The sequence below is a fragment of the Neolamprologus multifasciatus genome, chromosome 5 (genome assembly GCF_963576455.1).
Source record: "Neolamprologus multifasciatus chromosome 5, fNeoMul1.2, whole genome shotgun sequence".
Lineage (NCBI taxonomy): Eukaryota > Metazoa > Chordata > Actinopteri > Cichliformes > Cichlidae > Neolamprologus > Neolamprologus multifasciatus.
Window position 1 is genome coordinate 23999641 of NC_140443.1, and position 22171 is coordinate 24021811.

General features: G+C 43.2%; 1 protein-coding gene across 3 annotated transcripts in view; it reads left to right on the forward strand.

Annotated features, from left to right (window-relative positions):
- foxp4 (forkhead box P4) overlaps window positions 1-22171 on the forward strand; it is an 86748-nt gene that overhangs the window by 24975 nt on the left and 39602 nt on the right. For all 3 annotated transcript variants that reach the window (XM_085159125.1, XM_085159124.1, XM_085159126.1), the window contains exon 2: window positions 8240-8419. In XM_085159125.1, the coding sequence (XP_085015251.1) occupies window positions 8240-8419 (180 nt within the window). The remainder of the gene's footprint in view (window positions 1-8239; window positions 8420-22171) is intronic.

The following is a 22171-nucleotide window of genomic DNA, read 5'->3' on the forward strand; positions in this document are numbered from 1 at the left end:
GAAACGAGCGTGCACGCGTGTATGCTCGGTCACGGCGGCGTGCGGGCGCACACGTAGGCCCGCGCGCGCAACGCACACACACACTCAGAAGAATGTCTTTGTGATGGGTGTATTTTAATGAGGAGTAATAAGGATGGTAATGACCCAGTCCACTTCGCTCACTCTCAGTCTTTGTTACTCCCTCTATTTCCCTGCGTCTCTTGCCCACTGCCTGGCACACAGCTGTTAGTTTACATAAAGCCAATGAGAAGAGTTCATTTAAAGAAAAAAAAAATGGAGGGGGGGGGGGGGGGGGGGGGGGCAATTAAATGCATGTAGATGCCTTTTGCAGATTCTGCACAACTCCAAAAGTCCTTAAACAGCAAATGAAAATAACAAGGCAGCAAATACAAGTGTTGCTCATCCAATTTTCATCAGCTGACTGAAATATTGATGCGTTATAAAAGTGAACTGTGCGTGTTTAGTTTTGTCTCTTCCTTTTCTGTTCTGTCGATAGAGCACAGCTATTAATGTCCTTGTCCAAGAGGCAGACTTCTTTTTTTTTTTTACTCTTTTCTCCTAAATTGAATTGAAGGCATCCCCTTTTCAAACGAATTACTCTATTAATTTATTTATACTGTGCCATAAATTATTCTATTAATATTAGCATGTACCAAATTAGTATGACTTCTCTCAGTGTTCCTTCTACTTCTATTAATTAGCATGCTTGTCACTATAACAAAGATTTTTCTTTCTCTGATAAATTATAAAGGAGACATTTTTTAATACAATGAGAACTGCCTGAGAAATGATTAATATTTTAGTTGTGGCCTGTAAGACAAAAGTGAGGAGAAAAGAGCGAGAAGAACAGAAAAACTAACAATAACATGCAATACATTACAAACTTTCATTGGTTTGCAGCACTGTTGGTTTTTATTTTTATTTTCTAAAAAAAGGGGGGGGGGGCACAAGAAGTTGTGTGAGTGCTCTGAATCCTCAGGGATATCATCTTGTTTTAGCACTTTTGGATAGAATGTGAGTTAATTTAGTCTGTAGCAGCTTGGACCAAGTTCAAAAGTACTAAAATCCAATTAATTTGAAAACTGGACATGCTATCATTTTCTCTGCATGTCTCCTTTAAAGTCTGGCCTGTTTTTACTGTGGACTTATTCAATTATATTTGATTAAACTCGTTCCGATCCAATCTATTAATTAACTAGGAAATGCAAAGTGCCCGACTTGAAAGCCGATGTACAAAATTATATCATGTCCACTTTGATATTTATTTATTTATATTTTATACACCACTATTTTTTTTTTCTTCGAATAATCCATCATAACCCTTTATTATTGTAGGCTGCTCTTCCCCCATTTTACGCTAATATTAAATCTTTTCACTTTATCTTCCTTTCAATGCAAATTTTTGATCGTAAATGAAATTTCGCCTCACCTAAAGGCTACTACGACACACGTACGCGTCACGCTTCTTCTTTCAGTTTCCTCCACAATTTTGCCTTTTCACGCCATAAAACATAAAACGTCCCATTTGATTGAAATTAGGTACTTGGTAATTTATTCAGTGAAAGTGGAGGATATCGGTGTCAGGTTTTTCTACATATTAAGCAAATGAAATTCCACTTTTTACACACACACACACGCACACGAATGTACGGGCATATTTGTCTTATCAAATTTGAAAAGACTGAAGACTGAAATTGTGTTCGAATGTGTGCATTTGAATTCTAACATTAAGGGTTGCATATTAGGTCACACTGACCACATCGCATATTGTTTGCGTGTCACTTCTGTGGCCCAAATATGTAAATCTCAACATACTTACGTCTCAGTTTACTCATCTGTTTCACCTTCATGTCATGTGACTGTGTCCCAGCTGACACCCTTCATCCGTATTCCTCAAAAAAATTTCTCTGCCTCTCTCTTTCTTTGTCCCTCTCTGCACCCCTCACCCCTCCCTCCCCCTTCACAGTGAAGGTCATTCTAATAAAGAGCTCTCGTAGGACAGAGCTGCTAATTGCTCCGCGGCGCTCTAGCTGGTTTCAGATCCAAATAAAGGCACATCGCCTTTTTCAAAAAAAGCTCCTTTCCTTGCCCTGCATTCCTCCACCGCCTTCTTCACCTCTGTTCCACCATGTTAAGTACAATCTGAGTAATATTTGTGTGAACCGTATTAGCCTGACCCTCAGCCTCCATTACCTCTCAAGACAGAGGGAAGAGATGAAGGTAAAATCTGGGATTTTGTACCTTCATGATCACGGGGTGATTTTCAACTGGCAAATGGGCACATGAACATGCACGTGCACAAGTTTTACCTCTTTAGGAATGTACAACCCGTGATCTTAGGCTGAGATAAATGAGGTGTGCATGAAGTCCATGCTTTCTACAAATATTTGTGTGTGTGGTGCATGTATGCATGTGTGTATCTTTGTTTCCAGTATTGTGAACAGACAGCAGTCTCCAAGCTGGTAAATCACTTACTGCACTCTAAAAGAAGGGTCGAGGTGAAGGCAGGAGTGTATGTTTGCCCCGGTCATACACACATACGGAGCGATCTCATCGGTGCGGAATGTGCTGTGTGTTTACCTATGGCTCCAGAACCCACCTGACCGAGGGAGGCTAATCTTTATGGGCTCTGTAAACAGGGACTTTGTCTTCTGAGAACTGCAGGAGGGCAAGAAGACACACAATTCACACAGCATGCAAACATAGACGTGCACAATAGATAGAAGAGGCAAAAAGCATACTGCAAGTTAGCATACATACTCTACAACAGTACACAGAAAGGCACACATGCATGTGCAGAGACACATGCACATGCAAAAGTGCTATTAAATGCTTACCCAAACTAAACACCATATGGCAGACAGTCCTGCAGAAGTATAGAAAAACTCCTTGTGTTTTCATAGTGAGGGATTTTCTTATCATCTGCATTCTGAGCCCCCTCTCTTCTTCTCTCCACTCCCTAACAAAAGCACCGGCTTCTTCATTAGCCAGCTGCACAGCACAGTGGAGGTCAGACTACAGGCCAGTGCTGCTAGCTCCTCTTTCTGGGTTGATGATGCTCTTTGAAGCCAGTCAGTCAGCCAGCCAGCCGGTAGTAGATATTGGCCCACATCTGACTGACTATCTGTCTGGGATAATGGAGTTCACCTGTTAGCACTGGAGCAGGGCCAGGGCAGCCGCAGACATCTAGCATTAGCCCTTTTGCTGTTAGCCAACCTGTTAGCGCTGGCTGACAGCCAAAGTAGCCCGGAGCAGTGCTGCTAGCAGCTGCTAGCTTTAGCTCTCTGCTGAAGTCTACCTGGCTGGTACATGTCTGGTTTATGCGCACAAGTTTTTTTGTTTTTCTTTTGTGCCTATGTGTGAATGTAGTGTGTTATTTCCTCGCTTCACCTTTGATCTCATTCTTTTTTTTTTTTTAATTGAAACTAATACACGTCAGCTCAGAAATGCCACACAGATATCCCTCCAATTCCTCTTCCTCTCATTCTCTTCTTTCGCTTTCTTCTCAAGGATAGAGAGCAGAGAAGACAGCTTAAGATCTCTGAAACATCTACAGAGGCTAGGTGTTAGCTGTACTTTATGTAGCCTGGATCAAAAGATTTTAACATTGAATATTTTTGGATTAAACTGAATGCAACAAAGCAATTCGGTGTCTTGACAGAGAACTGGTAACATTTTGTTAATAAGCAGTGAAATAAGGCAAATATAGTTAGCACTATGAATATGCTTCACAACAATGCATGCTCTGTTGACAGTAATTAGTTTAACTGACTTTAGAGTGACTGTTCTTAACAAGTCTGCTAAGCATGTGCTGACACGCACACGGTAGCCTCATTGGTTAAATAGTCATTTGCTTGTGTAAAAAGGTAAAGCGTTAGGTGCTTTGATAGCAAGATGTTGTAGAACTCCTCCAATAGTCACTGCTTTATTTATTAAAGCAAATATATCTACTTATTGCTTTTCATTTCTTTCTATTGTTTTACACCCAACAGCAGAGTATGTCATTGTGGCAGATTAGTACAATTTGCTCAGTGTTTCGGATTGCGTTTCTCACTGATTAACCAACAAATGGATTTATGAAGACATAAGTGACCAGATCTGATAGTTGGATTTGTTCTGGCATTTGGGGTTAAATCAGATTCCCTCGGGGATAGTGTCACAGTTTATTTAGCACCGGAGTCTGACAGCTTGTTGGGTGAGAGTGTGAGAATATGGGCGTGTAAGTGTTTACTAAATCATGATCTGTCTTTGCATGACAGTGTTCCTGTCCTTGTCAAAGCACAAATGTAAAGCAGCTTAGGCTCTTTGTAATGTTTTCAGGAGACAAATCCTTTAGCTTTCCCCAGTGACAGTAAATAGGACGTTCTCTGGACAGAGTGACAATAACGACTGCGATTCCCTTTCCTTCCTCCGAGACTGTCATTTGTAATGAAGTAAAGTCCTCGCAGTTGTAACAGTCAACCAGATATTTTGTGCATCCACAGAGCCGCTCTTTGTCAACTCTGAATTGAGATTCCTGATTACAAAACAGGTTAGAGCTGTGGCTCCTCAGATACTGTCTTCAGAAGACGGTCTCACTTGCTCACAAATATTGATTGAACTATCAGAGATCATAGACATAACCTATGTGGGTTCTATTTCAGGGTGAAAACTTTAATGTTTTCCAGGGTTGAACCTGCCACTAGTTGCCAGGCATAACCAGAGGGAGAAAGACGCCATGAAGAGAGCAGGAGAGATAATTCAAGAGTCAGATGAAAGTAGATAGATGATGGAGTGTAGATACTGGTACAGACATTTTTTCCCCTTACCCCCTCCCTCCTCCACTCACTCTCCCTCCCACTCTTATTCCCTCAGTTCTTTGCCTAATAAGCAGCGTTCCTGTGAGCTGATGCAAGGCGGAGGAAACAGAACAGGCGTTCTGGGAGTGCAGGAAATATTCCCACATGAGGCATAACATGATAAAGACTTATTATCTCACTAAGCTGCTGTAAACACAGATGCACACATAAATGCACGCCGTACACAAATCTCCCTCCCGTCTCGCACAAACACACATGCATTCGCAGAAAGTGAAACCGGTCCGGCTTTACAAAGTTCCTGATGAGCAGTGACCAGGAGGAATTTGACAGAGCAAATACCACAGACAAAGCCTGGGAGTCAGCCGCGGTGAGCCAGCTTACTGGGCATTTGGCTCGGCTTGTTTGAACTTCACACACCCAGAGCAATGGGAGGAAACGGAGTGAGAGTTTTTTGTTCTGATCATTATTATTAATGCTGTGTTTTTGGGAACATCTGAACAAGCTACAGTACGTGTTGCAACAAGACTCGTCCCAACGCCTCTCGGCTCATCAATCTCACCAGACGCACACATAAACACATGCACCAAGCATTCGCAGTGAGCTAATCCATTACAGTACAAAGGTAGGTGTCAGCCTCTTAGACAAACACACACAAACACTCACGTATACGCCAGAGTCATCAGAAACATGTTGAGTCCCATTACCCTCCTTCTCTTCTCCATCCCAATTAAAAGGCAAAAGAGGCCCATTATTTCCCTCTCTTCCAAACACATTCTTTATCTCTCTGATCTGCACTCCGCCCTCCCTTGCTCAGTCCCCTCGGGGTAGTGGGAATGTCTCTCCCCACACACTCTCAGGTCAGGGGTTCAGCAAGAGAGGGTCTGAGCATGTAGCGAGATTGAGAGAGCAAGAAAGAGGCGCAGATTGAGAGCGGGGTAGCGGGCTGAGGCAGGCCTTTGCACGGGCAGCTCCTCTTCGCTGCCAGAAACACTTAAATGTAAAAATCGTGTGTGTGTGTGTGTGTGTGTGTGTATCATAACCCTAATCAAAGACTTCAGGGTAGATTTATGCCCCTGCCTTTTTCCCGACCTCCATTACACCAACTTATATACACCCATTACAGGATATGACAGAGTACACACCCTTTAGATGGGCATACCACCACACTGGTCTGTGTGTGTGTGTGTGTATAAAAGACAAGGCGTGTGCTTGCAGCTTTAAACACTTCCCACTTTCCCATTAGGTCCTTGTCCACCTGCAAGCTCCATCTCTCTGTCTGTCTTTATCTCTCTTCCCCTCATTGCTAATAAGGTCAATGAGAAAGAGTAAAAAGCAGATGGGTCTACAGTACATTACGGCATGGCACAATATAGTGTGGGATAGATAGCAGACCGGTGATTCATGCTTAGTGAAATGTGTGATGATGTGAGGAGTTTTTCTACCGCAGTGCAAAGTCAGTGGACTGTGCGGCGAGATCTGTTGATCACTCAGCACTATGCCTTGCTTCATAATATTACCTCAGGGAGTAGTTTGACCTAGCAGGGGTCTGGATGAAGGCGGGAGGAGATGAGGGGTTGGGGTGGGGGGTGGGACAATGAAAAAGAGAGCGAGAGAGCGCACTGAGGAGAGGAGTGAGGTTGGAGATTAAGTGACTAGCTTTAAATGTCACAATAACGCTCTACTTCTCACTCTTAACTTCACAGGCGGATGGGTGCCAGGAGGGAGACAGGGGAGAGTTAATGGGGAGGAAAAATACTGCAGTGTGATTTGTGGCTCTCGAATGGCGCTGCTTGTTAGGGAAGAGTCTCGAACTGGTGAAATATGTCAGTAAGCACCTTGTACTTTTAAAGGTTTAGCTCGCAATATTTTAAAAAATAATAATCCGTATGGCAAAAAATGGTCTCGCCACAGTGGCCAAACAGTAGCTCGTCTGGGACTGAAACCGGAGAGAGACGTTTTGATATAAACGAAGACATTCTGAATCCTTCTCATAGAATTCCTCGATGATCCACGCTCGCCCGGTGCGCTTAAATGGCACTGATAGCTTGCATGGATTTATTTCCATGTTCTAAGGCCTCGAGACGCTTGCCTCCAATACCTTTGATTCTATCCCCAGAAAAAAAAAGTAATATAGAGTGGAACTGACACAAAAGAGCGGAAAATTTATATCCGGACTTTGCAAAACCTTTAAAAGTGGAACCAGACTATCGGCAGGGCTGGAGACCTCATCAATGGGGGGGGGAAGAGTATGATATTAGAGCTGACCATTTAACAAGCCCATCCAGCCCATCCACCTGCACACACTTGTAACCTCCCCCTACATACACACAAACATGCTAAGGTCCCTGTCCCCCAGCATTTGGCAGCATTCCATTAACAAAGCCACCAGCGATTTCTCACCCTCACCTGCTGTCAGAGAGGAAAAAAATATGCACACACACACTCATGTTCACCTACTCTTGCCTCAGAGGAAAAGAAAAGTTAGATTCTCCCATGAAATAGCTTTTATTGTTTCCCCAGAAGGCATGGGTTGTACGCCTCTGAAACAACACACACATGCGTTACACGCGCGCACACAGACGCAGACGGCAGGTAGAATGCCTCGATGGCGTTTTGTGTACCCACTCCGGAATGCTGAAGTAAAAGCAAAGAGAACTTTCCCCTTTTAAAGTGTGCACTTGCATGTTTGTGTGTGTCTGTGTGTGTTAATTTCTAAAACTGGATGAGGCAGAAAGACGAGATTGAGCTTGTCATTAGGAGTTCACAGCCTGCGTGCTTGTGTGAAGGTTTGTTTTGTTTTGTATTAGCTGAGCTTGTGTGTGTTCGGTGCACGCAGAGTGTGTGTCTCTGTGTCTCCTCTCTCCCACGCTCGAGCTCCTAACGATGGCAAATGCGCCTGTGTGTTTGCGAGGCGTTGTTTCTCAAAAACAACAACACATCCAGGAACGGCTCGTTTTGTCGGGTTTTGTCGAAGGAACACGCTCTAATTAGAGAGGCCCTCTGAAGGTGCATCAAACAGATCTTTCTCAAAGAGCAACCAGCTCATGTCTCACACACAGCGCACACATGCCACCTCTGATTATTGGAGAAATCTGTGTGTTATTTAACTATATAGCAGAGTATTAACAGACTTGTCAGTTTAGATTTGCTGCACATGTGATCCTAATCCATTGTGTATGCTCAGAGACACACACATTTACATGGAGACACACACAAAAAAGTGTCTGCTTTAGGTGTTGCTTTGTGGCCTCTTGGGCAGGTTTGTGCATGACTGCGAGCCCTTTTTAGAAAGGAAAGTGTATATGCACGTAAACACACACTGTTCTCTCTCTCTCCTTCAGCTTAACTTTAGTTTCCCAACTTGATCCATTCTATCAGATAAGAGCTGAAACTGCCCAGGTCAGTTTTGTTCAACCTGTGACACGCCCTTCTGTCCTCAGGTGCCAGTGATGATGGTGGAATCAGCCTCTGAGACCATTCGTACGACGCCGTCCAACCAGAACGGAGTCAGCAGCCTCAGTAGCCAGTCGGATGGAGGGGGCGGTAGAGAGGGTGGGTCCAACGGAGACACCAATGGAGAGATCAGCCCAGTTGACTTACTCCACCTGCAACAGCAACAGGTGTGTGCTTTAGTGTTGCATATATGTGTGCGCATGCTGTTTTTTGGCCTTTGTGGGGTCTCCCTATGGGTGTAATGCATGCTTTTTGCATTGTGTTTAGACCTGTCTATATGTACTCATGAGACTTGTTTTGCAACCCTTGTGCAACTCGTGATTGTATTTATGGCACACCGTATGGAGCAGCATGTACACGTGAGGTCATTGCATAACGTACAGATGTGACAGCACTGGAGTGGCCACACAGTAATAGTTAGCTTTGTGTGTGCGAACAGTGAAAAGCTCTGACAGGTTGGCTGGTCGTTGCTTTAATTAGCCACTCTTCGTAATGTGCCAAATAATTCCACTGGGACACAGTTCCCTGCATTAATTCCTACTCGTGAGATTCCCAGTGATGGATATTTACACAGTCCTCACAATCCTGAAGAAGAAAACAGGGAAGAATGAGCTATTGTAGGTAAGCTCTGTGTGTGTGTACATTTCAGATTCTTATTTTTATGACACACTCCATATAGCACTCGGATGTGTGTCCATAACGTCTGGAGTTATGCTATTCTTCTTCTGTCTTTCTCGCTCTCTCTCACACACACACGCACACACACACACACACACACACACACACACACTGGCCACTGCGTCAAATGGAATTTCCAAACTTTTCCTGGAACTTCTTGGATGAAAATTTTATTTCTCATTCCCCTCAGAATCCACATAACTCTCTACTGATTACTGTCTGAAGGACCCTGGACCTTTACACGTACTACAAACTTACAAACACACACACACACAGAATTTCACAACTTTTTTTTCATATAAAGGTCTCTATACTAGTCATTTGTCCGTAAATACACAAAAATGTCCGCCATGCTGTCGTCTAATGATCTAATGGTGGAAACTTAGTGATTCACGTTTTTCAGTAAATGTTGAGGCGTTTTATTTATTGAATAGATAGAACACATTTTTGTCCTCCTGTTTATTTTTTTATGCATGTTTTGTATGTTTGCCCGTCACAGAGGGTCAGTGTGGGTTTCTGGGTTCTTTCTAGTGAGGAAACCCAGGGGGGGAGCAAAAAATCAGGGTTTCCTCCCTGCTGCTAAAATTATTCCCCCCTAATTATAATGATGGAGCCTTAGGTGAATGAAGAACACTCGAAGCCCTTCACTCCTGTCCTGCCCTCCCTCCTCCTTCCCATGACTGCATCCTCACCCTGCTTCCTCAGCAACCTTCAGCCGAGGACACACACACACACACAGACACACACTGCCACGCACAAATGCACACATTTAAACACCAAACCTGTAGCTCATACAAAGCAGGTCTTTATTCTCTCGGACGTGTCTATGCTCTCTATGTTTTTGCACCTGTGTGTGTGTATATAGGTGTGTGTATGTGTGCGTGAACCCTGGTATTTCCTCTCTCGAGCGGGTTACCAACCACAAACATAGCTCCCTCTCTCTTTCCATCTTTTTCTCTTCCTCTCTTTTGCTGTACTAACCCCCCACCCCAGCCACTATGGACCATGAAAGACAAGCACAACCTTTCCTCCAGATCCCAACGCTCACCTCACAAAAATGTTACATCCACATATGTCACTGTAAATTTGCATTGTGGTAGTTCTTTATGAACAGCTTTTTTTTTTTTTTAGTTTAACTCGATTCTCGCGAAGTTGACTTGTTAAGAGTTAAAGGTGTGGTCTTCCTGTGCTGTACATGTTTTTGTTTTTTTTGTCTGGAACCATTGTGTTCTTTTTTACTTGATTTATGGGTGTTTCACAGAAATGCATTTTGGATTGTGACGCGTAGTTTTTGCATACATGCGATTATGTTGAGGACTCTTAAACATGTGTCTGCTTAAAATGCTATTAGAATCACCTGTACCGTGTCTTTTCACTGTCTTAAGATTCACGCGTACATTTACAAGCTTGCGTGCCACCTTCAGCCCTTCGAAATATCACAAGCCTTTGTTTCCCGTCACACACCTCCCAAACTCTCAGCTCTCGTTGCCTCACTCCCTGGATAAAAGTTTATCTTTTATCTTTCATCTGTTTTATTTTTTAAACTTTGTTATTATTAATATTTTATCCATGTTTAAATGAAAGATCATAAAAAATATTAAAATATACTATATGTAGTTTAAATGCAGCAGGAGTTAAGATGTTATTTTTGGTTTTATTCTAACTTTTATTGAGAGTGAATCTTGTTATTTAAAAGAGAACATTATACTTATTTTAAGACATTTTCATACGACTTTACTAAGTTTTATTAGATTTATTTATTTCATAGTCAGTCTTTAAAAAACTAGAAGGAAAATGTCTTAGCTTTAGATTTCAATTTAGGATTTCTAACTTTTTAGTCTGTACTGGTCTTTTGATTTTCGTCCTTTCATATTCAGACTTGATTGTAAAATAATGGTATATATATACACACACATATATATATATACACACACATATATATATATATACACATATATATATACACACATATATATATATATATGTGTATATATATATATATATATATATATATACACATATATATATATATATATATATACACACATATATATATATATATATATATACACATATATATATATATATATATATATATATATATACACATATATATATATATATATATATATACACACATATATATATATATATATATATACACATATATATATATATATATATATACACATTTTTTTTTTAAAAACTCAAGACGCTACCTAAATCTCATGGACATACCTCCTGCTCCCTTTCCTCCTTTTATCTCCACGCTTGAGTCTCTCACCTGAAGCTATAGTGTAGACCAGCGTTGCCAATGCGCACTGGAGCAGAAAAGATATACACACTGACATACTGGAATCCTGACAGCTCAGTGTTGTCAGAACACAAAGCCATCTTTTCCTTGGGCCTCTTGGGAACCTGAGAGAAATCACAGCCATCTCCAGCCATCAAACCTCTAAACTGGCCTCTGTCTTTGGAGTCTAATTTTTTTATTTTTTATTTTTGTCTGTCATAGGTAGAGAAAATCAGAAAGATAGTAAAGTTAATGATGAGGGATAAACAGAGAAGAGAAATTGGAAGATGGGACTACCAGTCAGCAGGAATGAAGGTAAAAGGACGGGTGAAGAGGCAGCACTGGGACGGAGAAGGGGGGATGGGGTGGGGGGGGGGGCATTTGTGGGCTGGAAAGAAGAAATAGAGGGATGAGGGAGGGGTGTAATGCTGAGACGTGTCAGAAAAGGGCGCCTGGGCCTCCCTGTGGAATGTGGCCTGTCTGCCTCCCCAGAAAGAACAGAGCAGAAAAGAGGGAAGAAAGTGAAAAGGGGGTGAAGATCAGTTTTGCCCCATCATCGTGGAGAGAGATGAAGGGAGGGCAAGGAGGGAAAACAATGAGCCGAGTTACAGAGCGAGAGGAGAGCGAGGTGGAAAAGTGAGAGTGCGGTGGAGAGTGTATGGCAGTTTGTTGAGGTGCCGGGTGTGGACGTGAAATGATGCATAGCAGAAGAGAAATGTAAGCAGGATAAATCCTAACAAACCTCAAAGTGTGTGTGTGTATGTGTGGCTGGGTGGAGGGTTCACTGACGAGAACCAGGTGTCTCCTATTCTCTTCTTCCCTTTAAGTCTCTCCTACCACCTTTTTCCTTGTTTTTGGCAGATTTTAAGTCTGTATGTTGCTGCCACCCCCTCTCTCTTCTCACCCATTTCTGTCTCTTCTCCCCCCTCGCTTTGCTGTCAATTCTGGTGATGAGAGGAAGAGAGGAGAAGAAAGTAGGAAAGAGAGTGAGATGGTGACAAAAAGGTGCCGTTTTCTCTTGGCAGGGCTACTCATCAGTTGCCTAAACCAGCCAGACAGGAGTTTTTCCCCTCTCTCTTGTGCTTAACTCACTCTTACGCGCAAATAGAAAGTGAGAAGCAGACTGTAGCAGTGGTCTCCATCCCCCAAGGGTTTAAAAGGAACATTGGTTGAGAAAAAGGCAGTTTTAGAAATTGGTTTGGAGCTTCGATCCCCACTCCCATTTGTCATGTTCTATTTTTCCCTCAGTGCTTCCCTCGTTTTGCTCACGTGTGCACACTCGCACACACTCGGATACTAGCGATCTTTGTCGCGCTCGCTTTCTCGTATACGCTCACACAGACACATATAGGAAGTTACACACGTGCACAGAGCTGATGTGAGTTAATGAAGGGTGTAATTAAGGAGCCGCAGTGATGACTGGAGATCAGGGGGAACCGATACAGATCTCAGATATACACAAACACTGATGAAAGATAGCTGTTTTGTGTGTGTGTGCATTATGTGTGTGTGTGCACGTTCAAGAGTGAACATTTGGGTTTGATGCTGGGAGTGCTTTGCGGACAGATGCATGAGAATGCTGTGTGTGTGTGTGAGCATGTTAACAGATGATGAGAGATGCTGGATGATTCATATAACGTATGGCTTCCTGTTAGATTGGCTAGACTCAGTAATTATGGCCCGTATGAATGGAGGTGGGGAGGTTTTGAGCCATATGGGATTCGCTAGCTTTGGCTGAAAAGGCTTTGCTGAATTATGGAAGGTGAATGTTGGTCACTGGGACTGTTGTGTCTTGTTTGACCTCCAGCACTCAACAGAGTTCAATTTCAGGTCAGGAGTGCAGAGAAGATTGAGGTGAAGGGGTGACTTGAAAAGAGAAGGTAGAAGGAAAAAGATCATTTCAGTTACTGTTTCTGGATTATTAGGAATAATCAAATTCAGTTCCTTGTTTAGTGCATCTGCACAACAGTTTATATACCAATGCATTTTTCTTGCCTGTCTGCATGCATGCATGTATAAACCCATAACTGTTTGTCTGTCATGTGTTCTGGTCACTAAATCAGTCCCACTCTTCTCCCTGAGTGCTGTCACCTCCTAAAAGCTTTCCCTCGGTCTTGCCCAGGCCTTCGTCTTTATGTGGGAGGTCAGTATGGTTCACAGGTCACCAGAGGTCATGCTGAGACAGAGGAGGGGCAAATAGGGTTGCCTACCATCACAGAACACCCACTGCTATTACCGCATTGATACAAAGAGACCTATAGAGCAACTACTTCCTCTAGGAGTCTTAAAAGCAATAGCAGTACCCTTTTTGTGTCTTCTTTGAATTTGACTTCTTTACTTTTTCTTTACTCGTTGGGATCTCAGAAAATCAATCTGTTTGTGTTAACCAGTACTTCATACTTAATAATCAGGATGATTTAAGACATGAACACACAACAAATATAACTGGCTACCCTGACTATCTTTTGAGATCCGGATATATGGAAGCACTCTACTGCAAATCTTTAAAGCTTCTGGGTGCTTGCTTATTAGCATATAAACATCTACCTAAAGAACAAATATTCATCAATACCCAAAATATAGCTTTAGTGTTCAATGGCGTTCAATTGACTCCCCCTCCTCAAATTTCTCTTTTTTTTCACATACCTAATTCTAATAGTATTTTTTTTGTGTCAATAAAAGAATTTTTAATGCTTTCTCCAGCCAAGTTATTGAAATGCGGAGTTATTTTTTTTTGTTCGCACTTTTGTTCTCTCAGTTCTTTTGCTTTTGCATTTCTCCCCCCGTGACCTCCTCATAATGCATGCTCATTCTCTAGCTAAAGAGGAAAAATCCACCATAGTTTAGCACATTTCTGAAATTCTAGCAGAAATATTCACCACAGTTTTCACATCAACTTGAGCTGAACTGTAAAACTGTAAACTCCTTAATACGGTCTTCCACATAAGTATGCTACAGGACTATAGCAAAAGACGGAGAGTAGACATGGTTCAGCAGACCAGATGAGCTAGCATGGACATAGTCATGGTTGATTGATCCAACCGGTCAAGGGACCCAGAGATGAAAATAGACAGCACGAACACACAAAAAATGTGTGTTTGTGTGTGTTTGTCCTGTCTCTGTTGTGGAGACAGTGTTATACTCACACATACCTGGGCACCTGTAGGGGTTAGGTTGGGTTTGGTTGCCATGGGAGTGTTTGAAAGCACTCACAATGGGTAGGCCTGGCGGTGTTGTCAGGTAAATAACACACACACGCACACAAGACACGTCGAGGAATGGGCTGCAGCAGACACAGTTTATGGAGGTTAAAAAGTTGAGGGAAATAGGACTTCCACTCCTCAACCTGTCACCATGGTGACTGAAGGCTGTTATAAGGTCACAGGTCACAAAACAAAGCTGAAAGACCTCATTATTATTAGTAACAGCTTGGTGTGTGTGTGTCTGGAGATGCTTCTCCAGACATAATTGGTTTTAACTGACATGAGATCAGGTGCCCTGTTTCAGAGTTTATCTGGAATAAGGCACCAAGACAGGACAGCTTTAGTCTGCAACCATGCACTCCACTCATTTGCCAAACAAGGAAACGTGTAAGTTAAATATGTTGTTGCACAGGTGGCCACGCACAGTTAAGGTTCATGAATGTTTCACGTGTGTGGCGGCAGACAAATCTACTTAGTATCATAGAAATAATGTAGCAATGTGTATTGTTTTTCTTGGGTTACTGTATCCATAACCTGGCTTAGCATGGCATTTTGTACAAGCACTTTGGTGGGATGATCCCAAAATACTGATACTTACACACTCTGGATTGAGCTGCAAATGAATCTGCACAATCATAAAAGTACTTGCCTGCATGTGTAGAAGGGTAATTGGTAAAGAAAGCAGCTTTTTAACCCTTTTAGTCGTGCATATTCACAAAATGTTTTGCTCCAGTTTTATCAAATTTGACTGCTGATGCTATGCGCGCAGTCATTAAAATGTTAACTCTTGCCCCGTATCTTTAGTTGCAGGATTGGTCTTGTTAGCTAAAAATAATCTATCCAGATGTGTGCCTAAGGATGAGACTTGCTTCTAGGAGAACTTCTTGTGTTATTATAAGGTCCTCCTATCGGGGCGATCGTGGCTCAAGATTTGGGAGTTTGCCTTGTAATCGGAAGGTTGCCGGTTTGAGCCCCGGTTTGGACAGTCTCGGTCGTTGTGTCCTTGGGCAAGACACCCGTTGCCTACTGGTGGTCAGAGGTCCGCAGCCTCGCCTCTGTCAGTGCGCCCCAGGGTGGCTGTGGGTATAATATAGCTTGCCATCAACAGTATGTGAATGGGTGGATGACTGCATTTGTAAAGCGCTTTGGGGTCCTTAGGGACTAGTAAAGCGCTATACAAATAAAGGCCATTTACCATTTCCTATCCTGGTCCAAGTGCCCGATCTGTGCTGTTACTTCTTACTACTTAAATCTACAGAACTAGATGGACACTGAGAGGGGAACAAGAGGAAAGTAAAGACAAAATGTGCAACGCTTGCAAGGCTGCCGGGCAAGCAGTTACCCTGGAAACAGTTGAGAGCCCAGGATGCACACAATGAACACACACATATACACACTACACACACAAAAGCTGCAGAGGCCTAAAGTGTTGCTAATTAGCTAGTCTGTGCTGGTCCTTTGTGCGAGCCATTTTAAAGGAGAGATTAGAGTCAACAGGGAGGACGAGAGGAATGTAGCTCTTCTCTTTCCCCCTTTTTTTTTTGCCTTCTTCTTGAGCTCTGGAACCGTGCACGGCACCCTCCTTTCACCTGATAGAAAGAATGCCTTTGTTGTCTTGCTAGTTAAGTTTTCCATAACTGAAACACATGACAAATACCCATAGTTGTAAGTGTTGCAAGTGAAAAGTAAAAAATTGTGTAATCTAGTAAAAAGTAATATGTTAAGCAGGGAAATGGATTAAAGCAGATGTTTTGTGAATGATGAAGACTAAAGAAAGCTATAAAAACTGCCATGAGCAGACTTTTCATGCTGAAATTTCCTTTTCTTTCTGGCTGGCTTCTGGTTTTGTATTATTTTAACCTAAAAATGTGCCTCACTACATCTCTTACTAAATCACACAGTATAACGTGCACACATAGTTCCCCATTTCCCCTTTTTTAAGAGCACACCCCAACCCTGCTCCTCATTTGGGGAAGTTAAAGATTTTGTGCTTGTTTAGTTAAACTTATTGTACAGCAGCCAGCCTTTGTTGTACTGCCCACTTCCGCTGTGTGTGTGTGTGTGGTAAGGGTGGGTGTTAGGGTGTGTCTATCTCCATCTCTACAGCCACAACCAGGTGTAAAAACCCTCTGAACCAAAAACATGAAAGAGTTTTATTTCCATCGAAGCGGGCAGGCGGGCTAATGCTTTTACAGGCCACTGACTAGGACTGCGCTTTTCTGTTTAACCAATAGACTTCTGAGTGTGCGCATTTCTCTTTGTGTGTACGTGTTTGTGCATGCATGTGCACATGGCAGACAGTCTTTGTTTGTGTATGTATGTATATGTTTTTCCTCTGTCTCGCGCGCTGGGTCTTGGCAGTGTCTTGCATGTGTTATTAGTTTGCTTTTTTTTCCCCCCACGGTTTTTTTTTTTTTTTTTGGTTATTAATAATAAGAGTTAAATGGTTTCCATATGTGAGGCCTGGTTGCCAGGCTAGTGCTATCCTCATCATGGTTTGGGCAGGAGAAATGGCTGAGACGTCACCCAGCTAAGACCTGCACCTATGTGGCCTTATCTTCCCAGGAGCATGACCCGACTACTAAACTGTCCTACCTTATACGAGATGAGTGCTAAATATTATAAGTGTGTGTGTGTGTGTGTGTGTGTTTTCCTCTATGGGTTGGGTCTGTCTGGAGCGAGACCTTCCTCTCCTGCCAAACGAGCTGTGTTGAAAACCGCAGGGAAACTGCATATGTGTATATAATATATGACGTGTATTTGTGTGTGAGTGTGCGCACGCGTGTGTGTGTGTGTGTGTGTGTGTGTGTGTGTAAGGAAACTGCTGTAGAGCTATTTGCCATCAATTAGCCGCCTGGACTGAGCTGAGGCCTACAGTACAGAGGGAGCAGCTTTTATATTCCCTAGGAAGGGAGTTCCTCTTTCTTTCTGTCCCTCCTCACCTCATCATTATCTTTAATTGTCTATTTCTCTGTGCCCTTTTCCCTTCACTTAACAGAAAATAGCCGAAAAGCTCTCGTGTTGGATTTAAGATGTGTGTATATGATGATGAATTGTGTCATGATATAAAACAGTTCTGGGTATTCGTTCAGCTCTTTTTTTATGACCATGGGTATACCCCCGTGAATCAATAGAAACATTAGATGAGTGTCGGGACATAGTTGAAGGGGAGAGGTTTTCTCGTTTCACAAAACAGTTTTGAACTGAAGAGAACCATCTGGAAGTCGGCAGGGTCCCCGGAGTTTAGAACAGGTCCCTTCTGTGAAAAATAGTATGTGAAAAAAAAAAAAATCTAAAATCAGCCAGGGTTTTCAAACACTACGATGTATTTTGAAGTTCTTTTGGAGTTTGTGAGTTTTTATAGCATTGGCTCTTGAATACGGTCTTTCCTCTCTTTAATGGTCAGTCTGGGGCCCAGAGAAGCTTGCTTCAGCCATTTTAAAAACCTCAGCACTCAAACGGTGCCTTTATATTGCGGAAACATTACATTAAATAGCTGAACGGGCCTGCCGCTGGCCGGTGGTTCCGAAGGTGTCCCAGATAGTTTAGACTGAGGCATTCGGTGTTGCTTAAGCTCCGCTAAATTGGTGGACAACTGGTCTGAAATCCACGTTTGAGGGAGCGAAAACAAATGACAGGAAAGCTGGTGAAGGGGAGGGCGGAAAGACCTGATTAATACCAGAAAAAGAGAAGGCGTGCACGATGAGGAGTCGGAGGAAAGGGTTGAAGGCTTGGCAGAGGGTAGTTTATTTGTAACCCACCGTGAAATTGACAGGCTTTAGAAGGCTTTGGTTCAAGCTGCAAATTCCTTCTGCATATATGTTTACCCCGTGGAAACCCCTGATCTGTCTTAAATATACTCGCCGTTTCCTTTGTCGCATTGTTGTATGTACGCTAAATCAATAAGGTCATGACTGGCATGGTGAATAATACTACCAAAAACTCCTTTATTTTCTCCGCGATGATTCCTTCTGTAGACACCGCCGTCGCAGTGGCTCAGCATACTTTTTCCCCTCCTTTCTGTGCTACAAAGGAGCCTATATTTGTGTCCTAGCAAAATCCTGCAAAATTCCCATTAAATTTAATGTCTGCTGGAAAAAATGAGCATCAGTGAAATCAGCTGCTGTAATGTTTGGTTGGAATAAAAACTTCCTGACTGCAGCCTTGATGACGACAGCTCCATAAAAGCTCTTTACCAATATAAAACTGTGCAAGATTAATACATATCTGTTACAACAACTTTTAAATACTTTACACGAGAATGCCGTTCATTCAGTCGTCACTATAGCCGTCTTTTGTCTGTCAGTCAAAGGCGGAAGGCGAGAGTCCCCTCTTAAGCCCAAGAGCTGCATTCACAAGACTTTGCTTCCATTGGAAGACCCGGACGATCTATTTTAGGCCTGCGCCTAACCCGAACCTGCTGTCAGAATTTGCTGTTGTGAAGAAGGGTATGGATAACAGATTTCTAGAGATGAGAGGCCAGGGGTTCAGAAAGACAGAATACTTGGAGGAGTGCCAAGCAAATATTTGTGTGCATTATATGGAGAGGTAGAGTGAAGGTGGGAGACAGATCAGGTGATGTAGACTGAGAGAAATAAAGTGATCTGGGAAAGCAATCTGGTTTATGTGGTGACTGACAGTGATGCATTTGATACATGAGATTTCACTGTGGCTGTAACCAAGCCCTCACTCATATATGCCCCAAAGTCATAGAGCAATCTCACTAACTGTCACCTCTTCAGGAATCTCACTTTGTGTACAGTGTGTGTGTGTGTGTGTAAATACTGGGCCTACCTCTGTAGGCAGGTGAGCTGATACTATACTGTGTATCATCATCCTTTTAACAAATTTACATGCTTTGTAGATTGTATTACATCTGTTCAGTCTTGTTTCATCTTCTCTCTGATCATGATTCCCTCTGAGTAGCAAGAGAAAGAGAAGGAATCAAAGATAAGGGAGATTAGAGCCAGGAAAACTAGTGGAGTAGCACAGAACAAGCCAAAGAAAAAGAGGGAGTAAATTAAAGTTGAGGGGGGATTTTAGTGGAGTTTGAGGGTGTTTTTGGTGCCAAAGTGAGGAGAAGCAGCGCACATGGATACAAGGGATCACTGGATGACCCAGGAGGATGGCAGCATCCACACAGCTTTAGCTTGGCTTTCAGCTTCAATAACAGCCCTCCAGAAAGGAGATAGCGAGGGAGAGGGAAGAGTTGGGGGGGGGGGGGGGGGGGGGGGGGGAATCCACTTCTTTCTGAACCCAGCCTCTCCTGCTGATCCAAAATCAGAAGGCATGCAGACCTTAGAGAAGCAGCAGGGTGTGACATGCTCTTTTCTGCATCTTCACCCTGAATCTATCTGCCCGTGTCTCCATCTATTGCTCTTTCCCGGAGAAGGGAGCGGATAGAGCACTGGAGACGAGGTGCATTACGAGCCACCATTCCCAGGCTGTTGAGCTAGTAGGGGCGGACTGGGGATATTTGTTTGGTGTTGAAGTTATCTACTGCCTCAGATGCTGCACAGACATGTGAATCACCAGCTGCTAGAGCCTAGTTTAGCTCCCTTGTCACTAAATGCAACAATAAGCTTTTCCCTCGCGCTCACTTGTGCTCCTTTTCTTTGTACACTCTTCTTCTTGGTCTAAGAGCAAAGAAATCTGATACCACCTGCCTCCCCCTTGCCCTTCCTAACTCCCTCGCCTCCTCCTCCTCCTTCTCCTCCTCCTCCTTCTCCCCCAAGGACAGCCCACTGTCTGCCCCGGGGGCTGTTTATCTATGGGGGGATGCGGGGAGGAGAGGGTAAAAGGGGGACGATTTTGTTTCGTTTCGGCCGTCAACAATGGACCTCAGTCAGTGCTGACGGATTACTCCAACATATGGTACCCACCTGTCTCTTTCTCTCTCGCCCTCCCCTGCGTCTGCCCCCCCCCCCTTTTTCCTTCACTGTGTCTCTCTGTTTAGATTTCTTTGCTTATTCCTGCGTTCTCTTTCTCTCTGTCACCCAAACACACTGGGCGGATTAGAGGCCAGATTCATCACACACACAGAGACCTGTTTGCTTTAGCAACCTGAGCCAGGCACGGGTGCGCACATACAGACACACACAGGTCTACTTTAGGTGGCTCGGATTTGCTACATGTTTGTTGAGTCCTTCTCGTTCGCATCTAACATTTAATTCGTGACATCTCAGCTGTTGTAGGTGAAGAAGAAGCTATTTTCAGACATACAGATGTGCACATGTTCATAAAGATACTGCAGTAAAGATATCTGCAGCAAAACAATGACCATTCTCGTCTCTTTTTTTCTAGTCGTTTTCAGATTTCAATTAAACGCGTAGTTGTCGGGCATTTTTTGGAAACCTGAGCGAAAGTAGCCGCGTGTGTGTGTATGTGTGTGACCCTGCTGAATTAAAAAATGCACTGTTATTAAAGGCTGTGTCAGAGGCGATGATTTACAGAGGGGAGCGATGACAAGTCATAAGAACTCACACACCAAACTGACACACACACTTGCGCACTCAGTGTGCTCTCGAGCCTCCAAGCTGAGCAGTGACCTCCTCACCCCTCCTTCCCCTTCCTCCTCCTCCCTCCCTCCCTCCCTCTCTCACTCTAATAAAACCTGTCTGACACCACTGATGTGTGTATATGTGTGTGCGTGCGCGTGTGCGTTTGTGTGTGTGTGAGTGCTCAGCGGCAGCACAAAGACTCTGTTGTTGGGCCTCCCTCTTAGGCCTCCCTCATATTTTCTTTAAAGGTGCAGTGCGCCCCCAAGAATGCCACAGGGGGAGCGGGGGGGTCTTAGAGGAGCTGGTGTAAGTGTGTGGGTGGGTTAAGGGGGCAGGAGGCATGCTTTGTAATGCTACAGCTCGCCCAGGTCACACAGAGAAAAAGGCAAGGAGTGAGCATAAAGAGTAGAAATGAAAGAGAAGGGTCAGAGAAGAGAAGTGCTTCTTGACAAAGTAGACCTGAGAGTCTTTGGCTGCGGTTGCTGGTGGCATTTGTGTGCGTGCGCACTAAGCCTGCGGCCCTCTTTCTAGTGTTGTTCAAAGTTGAAAGTTCAAGGTTCCGTTTATTCATCCAAAAGGTAATGGGAATTACAGTGTGAGTAAAACCTCACAATATAAGCCATACATGTGGTGGAAGCAAGGAGTGACAATTACATATGGTGCCAATAGTACTAAAGACAAGCTTCCAAGTGACAATACACAAGAAGAGGAGGACGTTTGTTTTTTTTTAAACTTACTAAGGTCATTATTTTCTAAATCCTAACATCTCGATTTGTGTTGTCACTCCTAAACCGCAATCTTTGTAATGGAAGAATGAAGTAATGTTTACATAATCAGCTACTTTTTGAGCTTCCTATCCAAACTTATGGTTAGTTGCTGTACCGAGCAACATGAGGAAAAATACAGGAAATTTATGATTGACTGCCTTTTAGTGAGTTCAGGTACCCGAGGGAGAGGAAACAATTTAATAATATTGTTCAGTGAGTTTCAGTGGAATAGCAGCATGGTATTACGGTCATCTTTTCTTATGGTTTAAGTTTAAATAAATGTTACCAAGATTGTTGTAATTAAAAACAGACAGCTTTAGACATTAGGGAAGGCTGGAAGGTTTTGTGGGATGTTGACGATATGGAATAGATTCTGTAAATATCAATAATGAAAAAATACCCAACCCTAAGCTGCCATCTGTTCTAGTCGGTAAACATTTTTCATATTTATGGTGTATACAGATGCCCTAATGGTAGC